The sequence below is a fragment of the Triturus cristatus genome, chromosome 6, assembly GCF_964204655.1.
Source record: "Triturus cristatus chromosome 6, aTriCri1.1, whole genome shotgun sequence".
NCBI classification, from domain to species: Eukaryota; Metazoa; Chordata; class Amphibia; order Caudata; family Salamandridae; genus Triturus; species Triturus cristatus.
The window spans coordinates 672,685,138-672,699,441 of record NC_140589.1 but is presented as its reverse complement, the minus strand read 5'-3'; the positions used below and the strand labels follow the sequence as shown (position 1 = coordinate 672,699,441).

General features: G+C 41.5%; 1 protein-coding gene across 3 annotated transcripts in view; it reads right to left on the bottom strand.

The window, feature by feature from the left end:
- RNGTT (RNA guanylyltransferase and 5'-phosphatase) overlaps positions 1 to 14,304 on the bottom strand; it is a 1,651,651-nt gene that overhangs the window by 1,600,045 nt on the left and 37,302 nt on the right. For all 3 annotated transcript variants that reach the window (XM_085611178.1, XM_085611177.1, XM_085611179.1), the window contains exon 2: positions 6,438 to 6,547. In XM_085611178.1, coding sequence (XP_085467304.1) covers positions 6,438 to 6,524 — 87 coding nt within the window. In that variant the 5' untranslated portion in view covers positions 6,525 to 6,547. The remainder of the gene's footprint in view (positions 1 to 6,437; positions 6,548 to 14,304) is intronic.

The window sequence follows — 14,304 nt, the reverse complement described above, 5'->3', positions numbered from 1 at the left end:
TCCCACTCCTAACGAAACCTACACTAGGTTCTGATGAACTGGTAACTACTGACATCACTCACTCACCTTCCTTGAAAAAAAGCAGTCTATGGTAAACTCAAAGATCAACACCAACCATCTCCTGCATGACTACCAGAGTTGCCTTTACATCATGCTGCAGTGCAGATACTGCTAACGTGCACATCATAGACTATGCTCTCCTGACCGCAAATGAAGAGGACCACTGTCTCCTGTTATTGATGGACATCTCAGCTGCCTTCGACATCAATGACCTCCCACCATCTAAAGCATCTCAAAGTCTTGCATGGGATTCACTGGCAATGATCTTCAATGGTTCTCCTACTTTTTAAACTGACACCAGTTCATTAAAATGAGTATCTCCAGGTACCCATCATCTGCAGAGACCCCCAGGGTTCCATACTGTCCCCATTTATCTTCATTCTTTATTTACATGGAGCCCAGAGGCCTCTAATTATGCATAACAGGGTCAAAATTCACCACAATCTTGACAAATACACAACTCCACTTGAAAGTATCTTGTGCTCCAGACATCCAAAGCCTCAGGTGCTGCCTGTATCTCATCCAGGCCCAGTGAGGCTCGATTCAACTAACACAGTATTCCAGTTTGCCAAGCACAAGTAAAAATGGTACAAATGTGTCACAATTACATAAATCTTGGCGACTTCAAATCCCAATTTCCACTCAATGCCAAGTAATGTGGATTCACCCTGGACCCAAATCTCACACTCAAGGAACACATTACCAAGAAAACAAAGACTGACTGCTATCAACTCTATCTACTTGATGAACGTATAGCCATTATTCTCAGAAAGTAACTTCAGAATTGCTGTTCAAGCGCTTATACTCAGTTGAATGGTGGAAAATCTCTGCTCCAAGGCCTCTCAAACTCCTCACTAAACCCCCCTAACCTGACTCATCCTACACTCTACACTATGTTTTATCTTGGTCTTGACGAAATATGATCACATCATCCCCCATTTTGATGGAACTCCACTGGCTCCCCTTGCCCGCCTCAACAACCTCCAAATACAACTTCAACATTTACAAACTCATCACTACCTGCATCCCCACCATTCTGACTGACAAGCTTACCATCTCTGGTAGCTCTCAGCACACATGCATTCAGTACAGTATCGAAGTGGAGCCAAAGAAGTGTAAAAAGAAATAAACAGAGCAACAGGCCCTTTTCATCTATGAAACAAGGCTCTAGAACAACATCCATCAGGAGGACTGGAACCCTGCTCCAATTCAGGACAGCGTTGAAGACACCTATCTGCATTAGCTGTCCACAAACCAGCTACCTCTCGAATCACTTCTTGCCTCCATCCTTGCCTTTAGCTAGGTTTATGCTATACAAACATCATATACATATAGATACATACATGCATACACATGAAATACTTCGCAATGTGTAAACGTGACTTCCACGTCACAGACAAACAGACTGCAATATCTATAATTCAGGCACTAGGCTCTCCAACAAGATAACAATACATCACTTGTAGGGACGTCATCCCTCTAGAACAATTTATTAAATCAGGGGTTCCAAGATTCTGATCCCCCAAGTATATGTAATTATTGGGAAGCAGAATAAACAACAACCCTGAACCTAACAAGAAAAGAGGTCCAGAGATTTGATCAGAGAAATACTAAAGTCAGAATGGGAAGATATCTGGCTTAACATATCCATAGAGCAGTATTCTGTAAATTAATGGGCCATTAGTACTTCATATCATACTGCCTTAAGATGTACCCTGATGCTCATGATAAATGATGATCTCTGGTCATGAGGTAGGTATGACTTTGCACATCTAGTGAGTGAGTGCCCTTTTACAGATATGTTCGTAAAAACATTCTTAGTCAAGCTACAAAAGGTGCTGGGTGGCGCCAACATATCCAGCCCTACCATCATACTCATGGACTTGAGTGTGCCACAATGCGCATATGGAATTAAAACCCAGAGGGTATTACCACATCACATGCTAGGAACAGCAAAACACCTCGTGGCAGCCCACTAGAAGCAGGCTGAACTACCTCCCCTGTAGCAACTGATCCACACCGTATCGCAAATGCTGGCTCATGGACAAATAACCTACGATTTACGCCAACGAGGCAAGCAATTTGATTAATTCTGCCCCCACTCCCAACTTACAATGTAATCGACCAGAAGTAGGTAAAGATTTTTCCACCATGCCTGAGAGCACTCCAGCTATTTAAGATACAAGAAATCGTGGGACAACTAAAATCAGAAGGAATCACCTGAGGAGGGGGAAGATATATCTCACAATAGAAACTGCAAAGTGATGCGGACATTAAATCCGGGTGTGCAGTATTTGTGGGTATGCAGGAAGGAATATGTTATAATTGGTCTTGATATTTTTACTATTATGTTTGGAATCAACTTCAAATTACTGAGCTAGTACTTATTGGAGTCTCAGAAATTCGGATTAGTATCAAAAGATTCCAATTCATGTTGATAGAGATGTAGCTGGGACAGCAATAAATGATCACATGTCACACACTACAGGGCACCTCAACAGATTTAAACCAATGATTATGTTTACTCCACTAGTAAACATGTACAGTTCTCTGCACCTAGAATGGCCCACAACACCAGTTAAACAAGCATTGGCAAAATCAAATAGTTTGGGCTTAATTGTACAAATTTATATACAGCTATGGAATGAATCAACAGCAGAGAGTGCTGGCCTTCTTCGAAAAATAAACTGCAGCACTAGGTCAAATAAGTGTATAATGGTTATCACAGATCTTGAATGCTCGGGGTGCTGGGGAACAGAGGTGGAGAAAAGATTGAGTGCAGCAGGGGTCCTCCTCAATAAACTGATAGAGAATAGTCATGACATGCAGAAGGATATGTTTCTAACTTGGAATGTTTAAAGGCACAATAAGCCCTTCTTGGCACGTACACACCTAACTCGGTTGAAGCCTGATTCCTGACACAGCTTGCAGAGCAACCTGCACTGATAGCTGACCTGCCCACCATGATTACTGGGAGAAAGGGGAGTGAGGGAGACCATTAACTGTGGAGGCAAAGTGGCACCAGACAGGCTACACCTGCTCCTAATATACCACAAAACGGCGTGATACTTTTGGATTTCGCTCTGAGCCCAGTTGGCTTCTTAGCGAGATATGTAAGAGGACCTAGAGAGGTCCCTGCTGTCGCTTCCTACTATAATTCCTGTTTCCAGGTAATTACAAGATTTGGACGAGGATGCTCACTCATATAATGTGAATTAGGGCAGGTGTGAGTCCAATAAGGCCATGGATCTAATGTGCTCCTACCCACATGCCCTTTGGTTAGAACAGCCAAGGCACTCCATGACGGTTTGAGGAACTGGGAGTTTCACAACACATCGTGATGGTGCAATCCGACATTAAGAGTACTCCTATTGTTTCCCTCATCCCGCAAGCTCCATGAGAGACTAAACAGAAATCCCCGGCAGGTGGAATACTTGGATAAAACCCTGTCAGCTTAAAGTCCGCTGATATTGTCATTAAGGTGGGGAACCCCATATATTTTGGAAGTTGCAGGCTAGTGCCCTAGAGGGCCTCATATACAGGGAGACTATTGAGATGAAATACAGCAATATTTCAACGATAAAGAGGGCACACATTTGGTGGAATGGGAGGTGTTCAAGTGGTTAAAAGAGAACATTGCATCAGAACCACCTATGGCATTCGACATGACTGGTATACAGAGACTGAAACCCTCAAGCAAAAGACGAAAGCACTGGAGATGGAGAACAGGAAGCCAGCCCCTGGGCCTCTCCCCTTGCCTGTGGATTTTTTTTCACCACACCAAAGTTGCAAACCATAAACGATTTGCGAATCATTCACAAAATAACAACATCTTGAACAGGGGTTTGCAGGATCCTGATCGCTTTTTGATTTGCAAACTGCAAGTTTCTAAGTACTTTTTCTCCAGTGTGGGATCCCCACCAACTACACTGTTGTAGTCAATGATGTCATTTCAGATGTTAGCAGTGATGTTGTCAATGATGTCATAGAACATGTCATGAGTGATGTACTATGTAATGGTAAAAGCAGTGCATGGCGAGGGTGTGAGTTATAGTTACGTCCGTTAACTATAACTGGTGAATTTCAGTATTTTTTTTGTTTAAAATGTAATGTTGTAACTGGCATGGTCACCAAACTATAAAGTTTAACTTTAACCTTAATTTTTTTCAAATTCAACTGTCATTTTACCACATTTTTTTTTTAGTGAATTTCAAAGGTTTAACATAATAATTCACTGTCGATATATAAATGGCGCGCTTTTTGATTTTGTCACGTGGTCACTGCTATGTCAGCCAATAAACATTTAAATAAAGCATTTGTAGTCGAAGCAATACTAAACAATGTTGAGACTTTCTTTTACACTCCTCAAGCCCCATATTGCATCCATAAAACCAACCAAAAGGGTTTCCTATATTCCCAAACTGAAGAGCAAAAGCTCCAGCTTTGACCATGCTTAAAAAAAATAAGCAATGTTTCCTGATGACATGTTATATAGAACCCAGGAAGCATAGGATTAATTATTTTAAGTATTTCTTGGGGGGTTCTGTACTCCCTGCAGCCCCCCACGACATTTAAAAAAATGCTAGTGGTGCGCTTGCCCAGATTAGGGCACCACCATGCATGAAAATATATTTAAATCAGCCCACGAAGGGCATTGTGAAGCACCTCTATGCGGAGTAGTGAATAATAAATGAGCAGCTCCAACCATACGAGTCCCAAGGGATTGGGTCCCCTAGGCAGTAGTACGACTAGGGAAGTGCCCAGCAACCCCCTTTCCCAAAAATGAAAAAACTGCCAACCTCTCCGGGCTTGGCCTACATTAGGGACTTACTTTTCACCCTACCAGAGCAGGGTATCCCTATTCTGTCCCCTATATTTTTACTCTTTGGATTTCCTCAGGATACTGGACTTTATTGTACGACTTAATCTACAGCCTATGGAATGAATCAACAGAGCTTTAAATTTCAGAAGCAGAGAGTGCTGGCCTAATTTGAAAATTAAATTGGAGCACTGGAACAAATAAGTGCATCATGGATCCCAGTGATATCACTGGCCTTGAACGCTTCGGGTGCCTGGGAGGTGGAGAAAGGACAGAGTGCAGAGGGTCCTCTGTAATAAACTGATAGAAAACAGTCATAACATACTGAAGGATATATTTCTAACCTGGAACATTTAAAGGCATGATTAGCCCTCCTAAGCATCTGCATACCTAACTCGGTTCAAGCCTCAGGTGGAGTCCCCGGGTCCTAATGTGGCAGCAGCCAGTCAGAGCTTCTCTCCAAGTTGGATGGCTCTATGGATCATCCACAGTGTGAAATATACAAATATTTTGAACCTTAATGTTTCCAAATCTACTGAATGGATTTACACCAAGTCACAAAAAGCCCATCTGGATGAAGACCAAATATCTGTCAAATTTGGTTTAATTCCGTTCAGCCGTGAACATCTTTGGGGGTGTCTAATTTTCCTATGGAAAATTGCATAGGGGAACCACATTTTGGTCCCCCACCCCCTTTATCTTTCCCTTGGCCCCTGCTGAACAGATCATGTTGACACTTTTCAGGAAAAAACTGAGGTGGATGAGACTTTTTTGGAAAGTTTCATGAAGATGCATCAAACAGCGCTACGTTATTAGCAAACCAAACCAAAAATAAATAAATCACACATGCACACAGATGTGCAGAGTGTAATTGGCTATTTGTTACCATTGTTCAGTGTGGAGAGGGGCCATGACTCGCGCTAGGCAATGCCTAGAGTGGATCATAAGGCAAATTCCCTCCCTTTAAAAAAAGGTACTTAACCAAAACCAGGATGCAAGGAGTTACATGTGTGCAGTTAGGTAAAATCACATTGAATAAGCCTTGTGGCTATTAGGAGAGAAGGTTCCATGTGTAAAGCACACGTAACACCTAATCTGTGAAGCTGTAAATTGTGTTTTTCTCACGTGAAATTCACTATAGTGTGGTAATAAACTAGAATTTGACCTTTGCACTGTAGTAGTAAGTGTGTTAATTTGTGCTTAATTGTTCTAAATTACATGTTTTAGTGGATCACTTTAATTTTCACTGCCATGGCATAAATACGTAGTCATGTGACCTAGAAGCAAGGATGAAATAAAGACAAATATTTATAGTCCAACATCACTGTACTGCTTCACTTTTTTCACGAGGTTCGAGCTCATCAACTATCTACCCAACAGACTTGAAATGGGTTCTTCATCCCGCATCACATCCAGCAGATCTCTATGTAAACCTTCCCCCAGTGCCACAGTGCTGACACCAGCAAAACCCACAACCAATCTATTCTTTTTTCAACCAAACTCGAATGCACAAATATCCCTGCTAATATAGGGGTGATAAATAGTACAATGTTCTTACTTTCAGGCTCTTTAAATAGTTCGACAGCATGCTAGGATGGAAACGATTCTCCTCTGGCACCTGGTCATCATATCTTGGTCCCAACATTGTCTTTAGGGGCAAGAATTTAGCTATATAGAAAGAAAAGGTTTATATTACAATCAGTTCTCTGAGTAACATAGGGTTTTTTAAAAGTGAGAACGGCAAGCAAGCCATTAAAACCAAGCGCAACCACCCATTTTTTCATGCTTCACATGAGGACAACCTTTATAATCGTTTACAGATAACATAAGTAACTGCAAGCACATCAACAACCAAAAAGAAATGTTATAGCGAATACTGCGGAATATTTCACATGCTTTTTAAAGAGGTCTGGGGGTGATTAAGGTCATATTTTTTCTTGCACTATATTCATTTTGTGAGTGTTAATTGAAGGCGCTTCAACTTTTTACATACACGGGTGAAGGGCTTTCTGGGTGAGGTTTTATGGTGTTTATACCTCTGAACATCCACCGTTCAGGTCACCTATTTATTTAAGATTGCATTTGTAAGCATCGTTTTATATCACTTTTTGAGACGTATATTGACACTTTAATATTTCTGCATTTAGTCGACGTTTTATCATCAGTGGAGCTTCCAAACCTCTAATAACAGTATGAAAGAGGCAGTAGTATCAAAGAAAGGCAAACTGAATTCAGACAAGAAACCTTGGTGATTCCCTTCCATTTGATCTGCACACTGATGTCTGGCTACCCTGGCACAATGTCCTCGACCAGCATCCTCAGTTCGCAACCTATGCTTTAAGCTTGATCAAGATTCATCACTCTTTCCACAGAATTATCGAAGTCTCATAAGGCTGCTTTCTTCGCCTAAAGGTCTTTTAACAAATTCACCCTTGTCTCGCAGCAGCGTTTCGTTTTGCAGTACTTCAATCAGTCCGGTTGCACGTCTCAACTACTGCGAAGCACTTTACCTTTGACGTCCTGTTTTTACCTGGTTCAAAGACACAAACTTGTTCAGAGCTCAGCCGTCTGTCTATTTTTAGTGCTTCCGGGTTGCTCCACCATCTCTACTCGTCTCAGACAGCTATTTATGGTTACTCTAATATCCCAGCCCGCAAGAATGAACAATGGGTCTCAAAGTGGTGATGATGCTACTTGGAATACTGAAAATGCATCTTTGAATGAATGGAGGGATTTCTTGAGCACACAGCTACCCCGGGGAGTGTCCCGGCGATAAGCAGAAAGTAAGAGTGAGAGGGTGACAAAGCCAGAGAGTGAAAAGCCAGGTCTTGAGTTGGTTTCTAAAAGGCCTCTCATTTTCGATTTGGCCCAATTTGGCAGGTAGTCAACTCCAGGCTTGTGGGCCTCAGAAGGGAGAAGTATCTGCCGCCTGTTTTAGCCAGCCTAACCCTAGGCACTATAGACAGATGGCCTTGGGAAGAGCGTAGAGTTCTAGTGGGAGTGCCCTGATGTATCTTGGAGGACAGATATTAAGGGCCAGCGTGGTTCAAAGCTCTGTGCATAAGGATGAGAGTCTTCAAAGGAGTGGGTGTGAGAAAGAAGGGTGCAGAGTGTGAAGGTAGAGGCATATAATATAGCAGAAACATTTAAGTTACAAACCCAAGTCTACAGCCTACGGAGATTTATTACTATTCAACACGGACAAAGAGCGTACTAAGAAGGCAAGTACGACAGACAAATGGTTTGCAGACTAGATGTGTGAACATTGATGAGGATGATGTAGACAGATTTATAAAGCAGCGCGCAGATGCTCCTGGCGCTAATCCAACAGCAAGTAGAAGATTACAGAGTGAATAGCCAAATTTTTAACCCTTTCCTAAAAGCAAGTTCGGAACTTTCCTGCTTCAGGTGCCGTGGAAGAGAATTCCATGCAGACGGCCCTAAGAAAGAAGAAGAGCGTCCACGATTCTTGTTCATCTTCACTCTCGGCACTCTACCAAAAGCCAATTGCGAGGACAGGAGGCTCCTGGCAGGATTTTAACGGGCATTAAAAATGCAATAGGTCTCGCAATTGTTTCATTTAGAGCTATTGCCATTGTAAATGACAATGTCTTTTACCCATGTGTTAACAGCAACATTTTGAGACACTGAGTGGATACTTAGAGGTAAATTTGCAAGAGAAATTTACAAGATGCTTCCTTAGAAACTAAAGTAAGAAAAAAAGCTTTGGTACAATCATCAAAATTATGTATTCTGAACTCTGCTATAAATCAGTACTCCGGCACAATGACTGCATTGAAATATACATAGACTCATCCTGATAAGAATACTAGGCCACTGCAGCCTTACACATATGCCCGTATGCATGGTGATGCTGGGACCGCTGTAGCATTATGAAGCATAAGCGCATATGAATGGTGATACATATGTGCTTCTGCATCATCACTTTTTTCTTTCCATTTGGACGGTGCTGTTCAACATTGGCAATACAGTAATAATATTTTTTTTGTTTCTGCAGCACAAGATTATCAAAAAGCACTGCCAAAGTTGACAGGTTTGCTTTGGAGGGGCAGGAGGCAAGAAAGAGTGGCTTTGCCAATGCTTGTTTTTATATAGCGTTTACTGTTTGTTAGCGCTTTAAGCAACATATGTCACAGCTACCTAGTACCCAACCCAATAGTACTCATTCTACCAATCTCCACATGAGCATGTAAGAGTGAGTCTAAATACGAAACTTGTACGACCATATTAATGTGATTGTTCACCTTGCGATTTACCACCAGGGCTTTAAGTGGGATGAAAAAACTGGGAGGGTCTCCAAGGGGCGTGTCCAATGTAATTAAGGGCGTGGCTTAATAGCACCTTTACTAAACATCTGTGCTTAGCATAGTGTGCCGCCCAACTGGTATGTTGCTGCTTGCTTTTATTATTGCATCCAGATATGTGATACAACAAGTAATATTACACCTGCAACAAGCCAGGACTATTGGCGTTGTCAATGGTTGTTAGTTGCATGAGCAACAACTATGGCTTCATTGTATAGAATATTGAAAATGCTTCAGTTCTGAAATGATGAAACTGTGAAAGAACTATAACGAGTCTCTTTGAAGTTACATCAGAGGCAGTGAAGGGTGGCACTGCTGCAGAGTTAAATTTGTTTTTTTCCCACCGAGGGTGGAGGCGAAAATGAAGAGCCCGAAAGGGAGCCGTCACGGCACCTGCTTTTTATAACTGCCTGTGGTGAGCACCGGCAGGACCTGGCCCACTTAAAACCCTGTTTATCACAACTGATTGCATATGTTTGGTCCGCAGGCGGGCATGCGACAACTATCCGTGATGCTGTGCGATTTAGACACAATACTAGGTTTTTTAAGCGAGCTGATATATTAGAGCTTCGAAACAAAAACACGGTTATCGAGGCGCAGCAAATCAGATTGTGTTGCTCAAAGAACGTCAAATAGCATAAGACTGCAGTGCCGAGATGGCAATTTCCTTGCACTTAATTAAGGTGAAAGGAATTCCCTCCCCATTATTTTAATGAATGTTCAATCATTAAAGTCTAGAATTTTAGAACTATGGAATAGGTTCAACGATGTTACTAAGCCTTTTTCACACCTGCTTTCTAATATTGGCATTTCATAATTGTTTGTTTTGTACTAACCCGGAAGAACAGCAAACTGAATGGACTATGGGGTCGAATTAGCAACTCGCCATATGCCGACAGATCTCAACAACGTGCCTCTAACTCAGTGAGCTATCTGACCAGGAAAGAAAACAACCCGTAAGATGCTGTTGGCTCCTCACCACAGCCAGCATGGGCAAACTCACCTCAACAAAAAAGCGAAGTAATGTGCGCCCCCAAAAAGCATACAGAAATGGCCGTATTGTAAAACTATGACTTTGAGGGTAGCACAAAACCGATTGTTTTTAAATGTTGTGGCCATTTGTACTTGCCTTTCATTTCCCCTCGGATCGCAAGTGCATCAGGAAGTTATTCTTTGTGTAGACTGCACAACGCGCAGGGCTGAGTGTCTGTTTATGAAAGAAATGGGTGAACCCCGTATGAGCAACAGGCAGGGTCAAATGAAGTCACTAGCAGGACCCAGAACACCGCAGCGAAAAGAAACAACCTTCCTAAAATAATGTTCAACCCCGAAATATACGCAGAAGCAAAAAGATAGTTGCAAATTAGGCAACCGGCAAACTCTTAATTTAAGAAATTAATATAAAATGAACATGCGAGCCTCAATTTTCCAGCTTTCACAGTTTCTGGCCAGAATAAATGTTGCATACATTAGAAATTATTTGTAAAATAATTGGACGCATTATTTATTTGTACCACAGTTTTGTTTTATCCTTTTGAAACCTTTCCAAGTACCTCGCTTTATTTTCAAAACAACGTAAAAAACGCTGCATTAATATGGGACAATTCAGCTGTGTTTGAAAATCACAGACACACGTCCTAAACACACTTTCCAAGTTTATTTATAAAAACATCTTGCGAGCAACGCTCTCACACCTTGTCAGTAAATAGTTATATTTTATCGATCACTGTAGGAGTAGACTTTGCATCTGGACAAACCCGTGCCCTCCCTTTATATGGCTATTTTCTTTAAAAACTATATTGTACGGAGGAAACTTTCCAATTAGCTATCATGATGCATTGCCATATGTAGAAGCGGTTGAACAATCCGATATTTCAAACTTCGAAACATGGTGATGCAACTACGAGGATCAGAGACGCCCCACGGACGTAACCGTGATAGTCCCAAAAAGTGCCTGCCCAGTAATTATAAAACATATCGTGTTACTCCGCCAGTAAAAGATCCAGTCCGGGTGGGCTGAACGAAAAGGAGACAGGGCGGTAACAAGGTGCGACTTAAAGGTCTCCCTCGCAATAAAAAGCCAGCGTTTAAACATAAACAATGACGCAAGCCAATGAAAATATGAGACTACACTCCACTTCTGAATGTTATCGATTACAAGAGGCCTCGCAGAGCGAGCACCGCAAGCGCAGTGCAACACCAGGTGAGACCTAAAAATGGATACAGGAGGCAAGGTAACATGGACCAATTTTGTGTAAAACACTGGTGTTGATTTTTCGTGCATTAAACAAAATTCTATTCCTTACTGGTTACCAGTGCAAGAAAGAAAGATGCCTAGAAATCCTAGTTCTCTTAGGCAAATTCAGTATAAGTCGTGCCACGCCGTTTTGTACCATTTGAAGTTTGTGGATGGCGCACTCCGGAAGACCGAGAAATAAGGCATTAGGCGAGATCTTCTCAGAGCCTGGATAACTGTTTTCCTGGCAGGAAAGAACAAAACGTTTTGCAGAGCTTGCAAGATACTAAAACACATTCCAGTCACAGACTGATCTGGGGTTGGAAAGCTAAGCGATTATCAAACGTAACTCCCATATTCATGGCTGTGTACGTGAAAGATGCAGGCAGAACAGAGCCATCGGGTCAACATGCCGACCAGCTGGTAGGTGCCGTAGGATCAAAAAAGAGAATTTCAGTTTTGTCGTTATTGCACATCAGTTGTTTCTGATGCAACCAGACAAACACAGCAGTTAGGCATGATTTAATTCAGTAGAAAGCCAACTCAATTAATCCACCCTATCTTTAAAAGAGAATAGAATCTGCGTATCATCTGCATATGATACAATCTTTGCACCATAAGACTCAACTAGCGAGGCAAGCGGGGTATGATAAACATTAAACAGTTGGGCCGAGCCCTGCAGGACCCCAACTGGGACTGCCCTACTGCCGGAAGAAAACGGAGGAAGCCAGACCTCCTGTTCTCTATTGTCTAAGAGGGAGGTCAGCCACCTAAGTGCCAGACTCTACACTCCAATCTTAGAGAGGCAATCCAGAAAGCAGGAGTGGGGAACCGTATCAAAGGCGGCAGACAGATCTAGCAAAATCAACACCGCTTTAACCTTGACATCCAACGTGCCTTTGATTTACCTCGAGGAGGGCTGTCTCAGTACTTAAATTCTTCCTAAAGCCGGATTGACTAAAATGAAGAAGATTGTTAGACTCCAGATTAAAAAAGTTGCCTGACAATTGATTTCTCCAAGATCTCAGAGACTGCAGGCAACAGGGAGATAGGCCTGTAAATACTAGGCAAATTAGGTAAACATTGGTTTATTATCAACCTTGTGACAGCTTTGACGCTAAGAGACTGGTTGGAAAACAGTGAGAAATGTAATCACCTTAATCTTTCAACAAAAAGTAAGCATTTAAACCTATTCCAGAGATCTCTCCTTCTAAACGACCGACCCCAAGAAGATCACAGCTAAAATTGGAAGGGAGAGATCTGCACTTCCTGATGGGAGAAGATCTGCATTGCTGAATGTGAGAAGCAGCATTTTCTAGTAATGGTAACGACTACTTCGAAGAAGGGTTTTTACAGCACATCGCATTCTTTGAAATTAGCGGCTTCAACAGTCACGTTACTGGTGGGCGTGAGCTCCATCACATTTTTTACAAGATGGCTCTTCACGAAGTTAGTGAGCACCTACTCCATCACAAACTTCAGAACAAAGACTGAAATCTGCATAGCAAGCACATCATGTTTCAGGAGGAACCACCGCACACTGGTATACCTCTATGCACGTCATCACACAGAAAAATCAGAGGTCGCACTGGTGGCCATATTACTGAAAAGAACTCTCACCACTAAGTGTATATGGTATGCTTCAGACAACGGCAATCATAGTGCACCTGTTCGACCCCTAGTAGCGCAAGCTCATAGTCAGAAGATGGTAGGTTACCTACATAAACGCAATGCCACCTCAGCTTCAAAAAAGTGATAACACTACAGTAAGTGCAACATATGGAGCTACAAATCACAGTGAAGTCGATGTTGGTGCCCCACAATCTACTGTAAGGGAATATGTATCTATGAACTGAAAAAAAAGACTAAGTCTTGAGTATCAAACTTCATTAATCTACAAAGAGGAACTAAGTATTTGGATTACTGTAATCCAAGCTAACTAGGGTACAAAGCTGGGTGTTGCTGGCTTACATTAGAACCAGTGGAGTAAATGAACAAACATGAAATTTGCAGAAAGAAACTAGATCTACATTACCAAAAGTAAGCACAATTTTAGAGAGGTTCTACTTTGGTGAAAGAATACAAAAGAATGGAGAATCAGAAGAGGAATACAGAACTGATTTAAGGACGTCTGAGGCATCTTGCAAGTCTTGAAACACAATGCAGGAAAGAATAAAAGATCAATGTAAGTTGTGGTGTAACATAGAGAAGGCAACGGATGAATTGTGACAAAGGGATGATCCATCACTCAGTAAAGTATTATTAATAGCAAAGAAATTGGTACACTGCATCTCATGTGTGGAGGAGTTAAAAAGAAACAGTTAGCAAGGAGAGTATACAGATAGTTAGACCTAAACCAAACAACCCACAAGTACAAATGCTTCAAGCTAAATGTTATAGTTGTGGAGCAGTATGGTAGCCTCTCCGGCTTGGAAGTTTTTGTGTAAACAATGTGGAAGTAGAGATAATTACAAAAAAATTTAACAAAATAAAGAAAATCAAAGAAGCAGGAAAGTATTTAGAAAAGTAAATGAAGTGAGCACAGAAAGTGAATAAATAATCATAAAAGTTGTAGGTCAAAGCAGAAAAGACCTTTGGACAGTGTAAAGAGACACCACATTTTAAGAATGTTGCTTCATTCAGGTGCATCAGTAACATTATTATCTCAAGATAGATTTTTGGTATGAAGAGGTAAAGGGCAGGCTAAAGTTATTTAAACCAGAAATTAAAACTATGGAGTATAGAGGAAAACTAATTGAACTCATCGGGTATTTTCTAGAAGTCATAGAATACAAGGGGAGGTATAGATTAGGAAAAATGTAAGTCTCAACCAAAAATCATTGTTTCATAAATTGGTTGTATCA